Source organism: Engystomops pustulosus, chromosome 7, assembly GCF_040894005.1.
Source record: "Engystomops pustulosus chromosome 7, aEngPut4.maternal, whole genome shotgun sequence".
NCBI lineage: Eukaryota > Metazoa > Chordata > Amphibia > Anura > Leptodactylidae > Engystomops > Engystomops pustulosus.
This window is the reverse complement of record NC_092417.1, coordinates 122799190-122811923: the sequence shown is the minus strand read 5'-3', so window position 1 is coordinate 122811923 and position 12734 is coordinate 122799190. Positions and strand designations below refer to the sequence as shown.

The following is a 12734-nucleotide window of genomic DNA, read 5'->3' as shown; positions in this document are numbered from 1 at the left end:
CCACCCTGAGGGCGCATTCACACAATGCTTTGCGGCGCGTTGTGCCTTGCGGTAACCCGGTGCATTTTGGTTGTGCTTTGAAACGCATTACAACAGCTGAGGAGAGGTGATTTGCTCAATTACATTACTGTTTACATTGTGTTTTGTAAACACTAATGCAATTTACATTTGCATGTTGTTAACACTTCATTAATGCATGTGTTAACATTGCATTTACACTGCGTTTTTTAAACAGTAATGTAATAATGCAAATTGTCTCTCCTTAATTGTTGTAATGCGTTTCAAAACGCAATGAAAAAGCAACCAAAACGCAAGGTGCGACCATTTAGTAAACGTGCAGGAAGCACAATGTTAACTCCATGTGTGATCGGAATGGAACCTAAAACACAATTGAATTGTCACTTGTGAATGAGGCCTCAGTCTGTGAAAACTGGTGCTGGTCAAATTCCGGAAGCCAAGTACAGTTCACTGGACAGAAGTCGTTGCATCATAGTTGTTACAGTGTCAGCGCTGTTTATTTCTGAATGATGCAAGGACTTCCATGCACTGCACAGTGCTTAGTCCTTGGGACTTGACCAGCGCACATGTCCTTTTACGATGAACCAAGCACATTTGTGTAAAGATAGGCAAGAAGAAAAAAATTTAACTGCATCAGGAAAGACCACTGTAACAGGAGACCGAAAATGGGAGCTAGCTGAGGTGATGAAATGTCCACTGAAGGGATTTAATAATAACATTAGACAAAGGTACACTTACATGACATGAATGTCATTGGCATTGAATTTGTATGTGACTTTGTGGTTGAAGCCTGCCATGTTAATGAACCTTGATACCTCCTACATCCTGGAAGAACTTAAGATGTTTGACAGTGTTTACATTTAGCCTACAATATAGCGTGTGTATGTATAAGGCTAGGGTTAAAGCGCAATGTCTGACACTTGTTGTCCAAGTATACATTGCACTTTCACTATGTTACGATGTAGCGCAATCAAAGTGAATGGAGTTTCTTTCTATTTAACTCTATCTTCGTAGTTGTAGAAGGCTGAGTTGCAACACAACCACAAAATTTCTTCTATCATGCTACAATTTAGGGTGATCAAGTGACAAGTGTCACAGTCAAGGTTGCTGCATGACCTAAGTGAATGTTTCAAGTCGTTTCATTTGTTATAAAATCATTTGTACCTGAAAGGGAATCTGTCACCAGACACCATTTTTTAGGCTCCCCCAAGTCTCCACACAGTCAATAAACAGCATATCCCCAAATAGTTTTTATAAAAATGTTGGCATTTTTAGATCAAATGATAACTTATGTCCTGCTGCCCGGTTTGTTCAGTAGAGCCCCCTCAGGAATCGCTCATAATTCGGCACTTTAAAACAAAAACACTACCTCCTCTCAGTCACTCCTCGCTCTTCTTCCTCCTTTCACGGAATACAGCAAGCGAATCTCACACACATCTGGGATGAGGGAGAGTTTTCTTGTTTGAAAGTGGCGATTGAAGGCGGAGAGACTCTGGACCTTGCTGAACACACCTTGCGGACCCAGGACACGAGCTGGAAGGGAGTCAGGGCAACCCCTTTAAAGTATACCTGAGGTTGAAAAATATGGCTGCTTTTTTCCAAAAACAGCACCTTAACCTGACCATGGTATCTGCTGGTATTGCAAATGAGATGTGCAGCTATTTTTGGAAGAAATCAGCTGTTTTTGAACCTCCGGACAACCCCTTTAATATAAGTTACCGTTTGATCTAAAAATGCCCCAAAAAGTATGGGGATGTGGTGTTTATTGCCGGTGGGGGCAGTCTAAAACTGGGTTTTTGGTGACAGGCTCCCTTTAAAGATGAGGTGGCCTTTTATAGAATGCATGTTGATTTGAGAGATCTTTATTTGTAAATGCATGTAACGATATTAACTTTTTATATAACTTCAAAATTATTAAATATGCAATTTCTAATGTAAAACAATCCCAACCATAGATGCATAGTTGTATTCCCTCTACATATGCATTTGTGTCCTACTATAATGATAAATTTGAAATCCGCCTATGCTACATAATAATAGGGGAGATGAGAATGGATAACCTTGTGTGTGGATTTGTATCATTGCCGTGGGTGAAAATCTGTAAGTGATGCCTTGCAGATTTTATTTATGACATGTGGATGAGTGTTTTAAAATCTTTCCTGAGTGCTAGCCTGCTCTGAGATTATTTAGGCTGGGGGCACACAAGTGTGTGAAGCCTGTGGATACAGGCCCATATGTATGTCTGATTCCTAAAACCTGCACATCTTGGACAGGGTGGGAATCCTTGTAGTGTACATAAATATGAGGCCTTCTGTCTGCCGACCAAACTGAACTGTCGGCAGTGCAGTTTGATTGGCAGAAGGAAGTCCTTGCATTATATTTCTGTATGATACAAGGACTCGCAGTCTGTGGGATCTGGCCAAAATACTTTCCATGTCCATAGGCTATACCCAGTTTTAGGCCTCTTCCACATGACTGTAAATGTGGAAAATGCTTTGACCTATCTGCGCAAACTGCTGATAGCACGTGGCACACATTGACTTCCATTGTTCATATTAATGGTGTGGTTAGGCACAGTGCATGCATCATGTCTCACCACACTGTGAATGTGCAGAGCGGCCTTGCAGCAAAGTTTAGAGCAGGTTATATTCCTCCCCAGATTTGCAGCATGACTGGTCATTGGTGGGTTGCTTGCCCAACCATGTCCTATGGGCCACAAGCAACAGCAAACAGCCTGTTGCTTGCAGTTTATAAATTTCACATGGTTTAAAATCCACAGAAAGCTTGCACATGGCATTGCAGTAAGTTGTAATTTGCATATAACCTATGTGAGGGTACAGAGATGAATCATCTATTGTTCTGTTGTGTAAAATGTGCATAGTTTAAGGTCACATATAAAGAATTTAGTCTTGGTTTTAATTGGTTAAACTGTGTAAATGACTCTTGTAAGTGTACAGAATGACTCCAGCATCTATATTGTCTCTTCATGCACCTTTTTGTCATACTTTGACCAATTTATCCCTGTAAATTAGAGGGATTGATTCAAAAATTTTACATTTTATTTTTCTACTAATCTTTCTAATATTGGCGTGTTTATAAAATAAAAATATTTGATTAATATGTGTGTGTGTGTTTTTTTTACTAAATTGTTTTGTTGAACCTGAAGATTAGTAACTGTAAAGAAAACTTGAAAGTTGAAAGAAAAATTCATCTTTATTGCTCAGTAAACTGGGACAGAGTACATAGCAAGCTGTGTTAGGTCTTGTCTTCACAAATCACCAAGGGATAATGTTTCCTTCCCAATCCACAAAAGTTCCACTTTGTCCTTCATTGAGGGTTGTGATAATTTTAATCATTTTGCTGACACTTTGTTCTTTTGTTAAAGGTGCCTAAAAATAAGACCAATGAAAATACATTTATTTATTGTTTAATTTAACATTCTACCCATAAAGTTGGATACTCTCTCAGCTACAGCAAATCCATAACTAAAATTTAAAGGCAGAATGACCCAACAAGACAGGCAAAGCCAATATAAATTGTTGCTCCACTGGTACCTTACCCCGGTTGTGCTACATCGACTCTTCCCAAATACACCAGATAATTGCGCATTTATTGGCTTACATAGGAGAGGTCCGTAGCATGGAGACAATGACAACTTCCATGAATAACCAGTTGAACCTCTTTGCTAAAGTTCGAGATCCCTGGGATGTAAATTGGGCAACAGTGTCACAGGGCAATAACTCCTGTCTTCTTTAAGGGAAGAACTCAGTTGGGTATACCCCAAATCCTACCCCCCTCCCGATTCTCTCCTTTTTGTGTCTGTTTTGTGCTTGTCTTATGTCTGAAGTTTGTATTTCTTTTTGTCATATAAAACGTGAATGTTATTATACCATTTTCCTCTGTTTAATTCAAATGGGGAGATGGTGTGGATAAAGAATTTTTTCTATCAGGCAGGTCAGATGAAATGGCCAAGGTTAATGTTACTGTTTGCTGAGGAGAGGTGATTTGCCTAATTACATTACTGTTAACATTTGCATTTACAAAAACGCATTGTTGACGCATTGCGGTTTGTAAAGGCAAATCACCTCTCCTCAGCTGTTGTAATGAGTTTCAAAATGGAATTAAAACGCAACCAAAACACGTGTGACCGCGCCCTCAGGCCGGCGGCACACATAGCTTTTTGAACCTGTTTTTGGGCCGTTTTTAAGCAGTCCATTAAAAACCGCATGCGTTTTTGACAGTTTTTCCCCAATTATGATAATTGGGAAAAACGGGTTCAAAACTCCACGTGTGCCGTTGGCCTCAGTGCTTTAAGGCTTGGCAGTTACTCCCAGTCATAGTATATGCTGTCATCATTGATCCATTTAACAAAATCTGTACAGATGGGCCAATTACAGCGATCCGACACTGTGGGACAGCGGCGACATCCCCCCTCTGACATCACAGGACCGATCTAATTGGTGCTGTGATGTTGATCGCTGTGATTGGCCCATCTGTACAGACTGTGGGAGGGCAGATCCAAGGCTCTCCAACGCCGCCATTCTGAGTTTGGTAGTGTTGGAGAGCAGTGTGTCTTGAGATCTGTCCTATATTGTGCACAACTACACCCATCACCCCACTTCCCTGTACTATGCCACCTATTGTCTGTATTCCCTTTCCCTTTAACCCCTTAAGGACGCAGCCTGTTTGTACGTTAAGGCTCGGTACTTTTTTTAAAAAATTTGACCAGTGTCTCTTCCTGTGGTAATAACTTTTCAACGCTTTAAGATATCTCTGTGATTTTGAGATTGTTTTCTCGTGAGACATTGTAGTTTATGTTAGTAGTGTCATTTCGGTGATCCGTTCCTTTTTTGGGGGGTAAAAATTCACAAATTCAGGAAAAATTTGAAAAAAATGACTATATTCAAAGTTTCAAATGTTATACTTTTTAGACAAAAAGTGATACCACAATTTTTTTTTATAGAAACCTTTTGCCATTGGTCTTCTTTTTATATCCATTATTTGTTTTACGTTTCCATTTTTTTATGGATGTGAGAAGGTTTGAAGTTTTAGTAGCAACTTCTCAGATTTTCTTGAAATTTGAAAAATGTGAACTTTTTGGTGATCAATTCAGTTTGGAAATGCCCTATAAAGGCTTATGTACCATATACCCCCACCAGTAACACCATTTTATGAACCTAACATCTCAACCTATTCAAATCAGCATTTAAGAAGTCTGTTTACCCTTTAATTATTTTTCCGGAAGCATACGAAAATGGATTGGAAATTTTGAAATTTCAATTTTTGATTTCAATCTTTCTAATTTAGCCCTAAAATGGATACATTCAGAAAGAATTTGAGGTAAATACATATCCCTAATTTTTTGCCCTGCTTCTTCCGAGTACGGCAATACCAGACATGTGGATGTCAGCTGCTGTTTCCCCGCACAGTGATGTTCAGAACAGAGTTAGCGATACTGGGAATTTGGAAAGCCAATTTGGCTGCAAATATTTTGTGGTGCCACAGTGTAATTGAAGAGCCCCTGAAGTAAAAGTACAATAGAAAACCCCCATCACCATTACGGAAACTAGACCCCTCAAAGAATTTATCTGTGGTTGTGAGCATTTTAACCCCCAACACGCTGGTCAAAATTGAATGCAAAGTAAATGGTGCAGAGTAAAAATTGTGTTTTTATCTCAAAAATGTCATTTTAGTGCCTCATGTACTGTTCCCAACCCATGCCACTTTAGAAAAACACCCCAAAAATCATTCTGCGGGTTGTCCGGAGTACGGCAATACCACACATGTGCCAATAATTTACAGACTGGGCACACAGTAGGGCTGAGAACGGAAGGAGTGAAATTTTGATTTTCCAGCTCCGTTTTCACACGTTTGGATATGGAGTGCCATGTCATGTTGGCAGGGCCCGTGAGGTGCCACTGTAATAGAAACCCCCAATAAATGATACCATTTCGGAAACTAGACCCCTCAAAGAATTTATCGGTGGTTGTGGTGAGCATTTTAACCCACAACACGCTGGTCAAAATTGAATGCAAAGTAAATGGTGCAAAGTAAAAATTGCGTTTTTATCTCAAAAATGTCATGTTAGTGCCTCATATACTGTGCCCAACCCATGCCACTTTAGACAAACACCCCAAAAATCATTCTGTGGGTTGTCCCGAGTACGGCAATACCACACATGTGCCAATAATTTACAGGCTGGGCACACGTCAGGAATAAAGAAGCACAATTTAGGTTTTCAAGCTCCGTTTTCACTAGATTGGTAATGGGGGGTTCCCCCGAGGTACCAGTACAATAGAAACCCCCAAGTAGTGACCCCATTTTGGAAAGGGCACCCCTCAAAGAATGTATGTAGGCTTGTATGAGCATTTTATCCCCTAAGGTGCTGGCTCAAATGTAATACAAAGTGAGTAGTGCAGAGAAACAATTGTATTGCAATTTATCAAATATGCCATTGAAGTGACAAAAGTATTTTGCCCAACTCATGCCACTGGGGAGAAACACATCAAAAATCATTCTGCAGGTTACCCCGGTTAGGGCAATACCCCATAGGAGGCAATAATCTGTAGGATGGAGACACGGCAGGGCTCAAAAGGGAATAACTTGTTGGAGCACAGACATTGTACTTTTTTTTTTCTTTTTGGCATCATGAAAGATTTGTAGATGCCAATAGGGGCCAGTAAAAACCCCTAAGAACTGACACTATTTTGGAAACTACACCCCTCCATGAATTAATCTAGGGGTATAGTTAGCATTTTAACCCCACAGGTGGACCCCTGAAAAAGTGCATAATGGATAGTGCATAGTAAAAAATATCCATTATGTCATTTTGTGCCCAGCTGCTGCCATGGGAGACAAACACCCTAAAAATCATGATGCATGTTTTCCAGGGTAAAGCATACGGGGCAGTAATCTACAGGCTGGGCACATGGCAGGGCTTAGAAGGGAAGATGCGGCACGATGTATAAGCTGTGCGTCAGGGTAACAACAGGGTACCCCAAAAAATCCAGGGATGTATGATAAATTCGGAAGCAATCTTTCATACATAACCCTGGTTTTTCTGGGCATGTCTCACAGTGATGAATGGTGTCCTTCCGAATGCCATTTTTGGAGCACACCCTGCACCTCTTTTGTGACCTTCCCTTGCTGGCTGTTTGGGGAACTACTCCTGGAAAGTGCTGCCCTGGTACAATACGTGATGGGGCCTCACTTCCAGATGTACTAGCACTCCCCCCTTCCTGGTTTCCAAAAAGAAAGTACTTTATTACCGCCTCTTGAAATTCCAGGAAAGTTCCCCTCTAGCCGGCATATCGATGCAGCACGTAAGCATTATACAATGCCATCTGCATGAAGTGCACGGCCAGCTTCTTGTACCACACCCTCGACACCCGCATGGCATTGTACGGCTGAAGCACCTGGTCAGACAAGTCCACCCCTCCCATGTATTTTGTTATAATCTAAAATACAGTCCGGCTTGGGGGTTTCTGTACTGGTACCTCGTACTGGGACGGGTGGTGGTGTGCTCATGTATTGTGGTTAATACAAGGACCTCTCTCTTGTCCTTGTACTTAACACACAATACAGAGTCGCTGCATAGTGCCCTGCTTTCGTGCCTTTTAAGTTTTTGCCCAAGCAGCGACTTAGGGAGACCTCTCTGATTTCTGTGTACAGTGCCGCATGCTGCAGTATTACTGGAAGTGAGGCACTTGAACAGGGTGGTGCTGGTGTAGAAATTGTCCAGGTAGAGGTGGTAGCCCTGGTCCAGCAGTGGGTGCACCAAATCCCACACTATCTTCCCTGTAACACCCAGGAAGGGGGGCATTCTGGGGGCACTATAGTGGAGTCCTTCCCTTCATATACCCTGAACTTGTATGTGTACCCTGATGAACTTTCGCACAGCTCATACATCTTCACACCATACCTTGCCCTCTTATTGGGCAGGTACTGGCGGAAGTGAAGTCTCCCTTTGAATTGTACCAGGGACTCGTCTATGCTCACATGTTTGGCGGGGGTATATGCCTGGGCAAACTTGGCACTAAAATGATCTAATATGGGCCTAACCTTAAATAAACGATCATAACTGGGGTCACCTCTGGGTGGGCACTGTGTGTTGTCAGTGTAGTGCAAAAACTTATGGATGGCTTCAAAGCTCATCCTGCTCATTGCCATGCGGAACATCGGGGTCTGGTACAATATGTCTGTGCTCCAGTAGCCCCTGATTGAAGGCTTCTTTACTATCCCCATAAGAAGTATTATACCCCAATACTTGTGCATCTCTGCAGTGACAGGGGTCCACCTGTAGGGTTGTGCATAAAAGGAAGTGTGGTTTTGGGCAATATGCTGTGCAGCGTACAGATTTGTCTGAAATATAATAACATTCAGCAGCTCCTCATAAAAAAAAAAAACTTAAAAAAGTCCACAGCTCTGAGCCCTGCCGTGTCAAAATTAATTCCAGGATGGCCCAAAAATTCAGGGACCTGAGGGGTATAATTATCTGGGGCTACCCATGTGGGTTCAGTGGAAACCCCAGGCACTTCAATCGCAGAAGTCCCAGGCACTTCAATTGCAGAAGTCCCTGGAACCCTACGGCGCCTTCTTGGGGATCCTTCCAGGTCACTGGAAGATGAGCAGGAGGATGATGATAGGTAAAAGGGACCATCATCCCCACTAGCTGACTCGGTGTCAGAGGCAAGCATGTTATATGCCTCCAACACAGTGTACGTCTTCTGAGACATTGCATACAAAAAAAAATAGAGAACGTACACTAGAAAAATTAGATAATGTGCACTAAACTACACGGACAAGCCGCACAGATAGCACACAAAAAAAAATAATGCGCACCAAACTACACGGACAAGCTGCACAGATGGCACACACAAAAAATAATGCGCACCAAACTACACGGACAAGCCGCACAGATAGCACACAGAAAAAAAAGATAATGCACACCAAACTACACGGACAAGCTGCATAGATGGCACACAAAAAATAATGTGCACTAAACTACACGGACAAGCCGCACAGATGGCCCACGCAAAAAATAATGCGCACCAAACTACACGGACAAGCTGCACAGATGGCACACACAAAAAATAATGTGCACTAAACTACATGGACAAGCTGCACAGATAGCACACAAAAAAAAGGTAACGTGCACCACGCAAAAAGGCGCTACAAATGCACCTAGCACCTAGACAAACTAACTACCGCTAAAGATACTGTGCAGCGCTATTCACACGGCGCACTGAAAAGTGCGTCCAGTGCAGAACAACGCAAACACAGCGCACTGAAAAGTGCGTTTGGGTTCAGAAGGGACAGACAGGGACAGGGTGACATTTTTAACCCCTTAAGGACGCAGCCATTTTACAGCTTAAGGCTCAGTCCCATTTTTTAGATTCTGACCTGCGTCTCTTTATATGGTTATAACTTTTGAACAATGTTACTTATCAAAGCGATTCTGAGATCGTTTTTTCCCCCACATGTTGTACTTCATTTTAGTGGTAAATTTTGGCTGATAAGTTTTGCGTTTATTTACAAAAAAAAGAAAAAAATGATGAATTTTTAGAAAAATTTGCCATTTTCGAAATTCAAAATCACAGCGTTTTCAGGCAGATCGATTTACCACCTAAATAACTTGCAGAATAACATTTCCCATTTGTCTACTTTACATTTTCATAATTTTTGAAATGTTTGGATAATTTATTTTGACGTCACGCGGCCTACAAATCGAATAGTGATTTTCTATATTTTCAGAATTGACTATTTTGGGGATAAATACTGTTTGAAATCAAATTTTACATATTTAGCAACAAAAACCCCCTATATAACCAACCCATTTTCAAATCTGCACCCCTCAGAAACAGCATTTACAAAGATTGTTAACCCCTTGAGATCTTCATAGTAATTGAATCAAAATGGCGGTGAAATTTAGAATGGTCAAATTTTGACGGTTATACGTTCATTTAGCCCTGAAATTTACACATTTCCAAAAGATAAAAAGAGAAAACTCACCATAAAATTTGTTCTACAATTTCTCCTGAGTGCAGCGACCCCCCCACACGTGGCTGTTACTTGTGTTATGGGGGCACAGCGAGGCGCAGAAAGGAAGGAGCACCCTGCAGCTGCCAGGATTTTAGTTTTCTCGTTGCCCCCTTTTGAAGGCTATAAAATTTCTGGTTTTCCGTTATTTGGGCCATGTGACGGCATTTTTTTTGCGCAATGAGATGCTTTTTCCAGTGTTACCATTTTGGGGTTGGTATCACCTATTGTTGAAAATTTCGGAACTTTTTTTGAGGTCATGAGTAGAAAAGCATCAATTCTGTACTGGATTTTTTTACTTTTTTTTTTTGTGTTCACCGTATAGCCTAATAATCATGTTATCTTTATTCTATGGGTCGATACGATTACGGGGATACCAGACATGAATATTTTTTCTTATGTTTTACTAAATTTGCCAAATAAAACCCTAATGTGGGGAAAAATCTATCATTTTTGCATCGCAGTCTTCCAAGTGGCATAACATTGTTACTAGAGATGAGCGAGCACTAAAATGCTCGGGTACTCGTTATTCGAGACGAACTTTTCCCGATGCTCGAGTGCTCGTCTCGAATAACGAACCCCATTGAAGTCAATGGGAGACTCGAGCATTTTTCAAGGGGACCAAGGCTCTGCACAGGGAAGCTTGGCCAAACACCTGGGAACCTCAGAAAAGGATGGAAACACCACGGAAATGGACAGGAAACAGCAGGGGCAGCATGCATGGATGCCTCTGAGGCTGCTTAATCGCACCATTATGCCAAAATTATGGGCAACAGCATGGCCATGACAGAGTGACAGAATGAAGCTAGATAGCATCTAAAACATGCAATAATTGACCCTGACACTATAGGGGACGGCATGCAGAGGCAGCGGCAGCAGCGGCAGGCTAGAGAGTGGCATGGCGACATACCCTAAATGGACTCAGGCTTCAAACCAATGGGTGGCAGAGAGGAACCAAAGGAGGTGAGCAAGAAGCGCTCAAATAATATCGGTACATGATAAAAGTTTGCCAGTATATTTTGTGGATTACACAGCAGGGTGGCGACAAAGTTAACATGGAAGCCATGAAAACAACCCAAAATTCTGCCTGACACAGCTCGTTTGATAAGGGGACCATGTATGGAGGCAGTGAACTAGTAGTAGATTAAAGGTGCTGCAGTTAAAACTATGTTAGTTGGATCTTGGCATGGAGTTGGCGCTCCGCTGCCAGGCGAGCTTTCGCCAATCCAAGCCCCTGTCTCTAGGCTACTCCCCAAACAGCACTTCTAAGAACCTTTTGTATAAGATCAAGTGTAGTAGCGTTCTTATAAGTTTAGGATATGGCGGGTGAGGGGAATGTAAACAGATGCGCAAGAAGCGCTGAAATAATATTGGTAAATGATAAAAGTTTATTAGTATATTTTGTGGATAACACAGCTGGGTGGCGACAAAGTTAACAACTTTGATGTGGAATCCATGAAAACAACCCAAATTTCTGCCTGACACACCTCGTTTGATAAAGGGACGATGTATGGAGGCAGCTATATGGACGACTTTTGGAGGTAGCAATGGAGACAACGTGTGGAGGCTGCTATGGAGACAATTTAATTTGGATAGTGCCTGTATGTGGCAGTCCCAAAAATTTTTCAAACCAGAGGAGCAGGTAGGTGGCCCTCCAGAAAAATAGAATAGATTGAGTGCCTGTATGTGGCAGTCCCAAAAAGTTTTCAAACCAGAGGAGCAGGTAGGTGGCCCTCCAGAAAAATTGAATAGATTGAGTGCCTGTATGTGGCAGTCCCAAAAAGTTTTCAAACCAGAGGAGCAGGTAGGTGGCCCTCCAGAAAAATTTAATAGATTGAGTGCCTGTATGTGGCAGTCCCAAAAAGTTTTCAAACCAGAGGAGCAGGTAGGTGGCCCTCCAGAAAAATTGAATAGATTGAGTGCCTGTATGTGGCAGTCCCAAAAAGTTTTCAAACCAGAGGAGCAGGTAGGTGGCCCTCCAGAAAAATTGAATAGATTGAGTGCCTGTATGTGGCAGTCCCAAAAAGTTTTCAAACCAGAGGAGCAGGTAGGTGGCCCTCCAGAAAAATAGAATAGATTGAGTGCCTGTATGTGGCAGTCCCAAAAAGTTTTCAAACCAGAGGAGCAGGTAGGTGGCCCTCCAGAAAAATGGAATCGATTGAGTGCCTGTATGTGGCAGTCCCAAAAAGTTTTCAAACCAGAGGAGCAGGTAGGTGGCCCTCCAGAAAAATAGAATAGATTGAGTGCCTGTATGTGGCACTCCCAAAAATTGTTTAAAACAGAGGAACGGGTCGGTGGCCCTCCAGAAAAATTGAATAGATTGAGTGCCTGTATGTGGCACTCCCAAAAATTGTTTAAAACAGAGGACCGGGTCGGTGGCCCTCCAGAAAAATTAAATGCATAAAGTACTATAGCAAGAGCCAGTGGGCCCTGTCAAAAAATAGCCAGTTTCCTCTGCTTTACTGTACAAAGAGGAGGAGAAGGAGGAAAATGAGGAGGAGGAGGAGTGGATCAATTATTCAGGTTGAGCTTCCTTCACCTGGTGGAGATTGGAAATTATGAGAAATCCAGGCTTTATTCATCTTAATAAGCGTCAGCCTGTCAGCGCTGTCAGTCGACAGGCGTGTACGCTTATCGGTGATGATGCCACCAGCTGCACTGAAAACCCGCTCGGACAA

The 12734-nt window shown here is 42.1% G+C and overlaps 1 protein-coding gene across 1 annotated transcript in view; it reads right to left on the bottom strand.

Annotated features, from left to right (window-relative positions):
* Nucleotides 1-3212: 3212 nt before the first annotated feature.
* The window catches only part of LOC140070802 (C-signal-like), a 71748-nt gene continuing 62226 nt past the window's right edge, over nucleotides 3213-12734 (bottom strand). Inside the window, exon 6 of the mRNA XM_072117721.1 lies at nucleotides 3213-3407. Coding sequence (XP_071973822.1) covers nucleotides 3294-3407 — 114 coding nt within the window. The 3' untranslated portion in view covers nucleotides 3213-3293. The remainder of the gene's footprint in view (nucleotides 3408-12734) is intronic.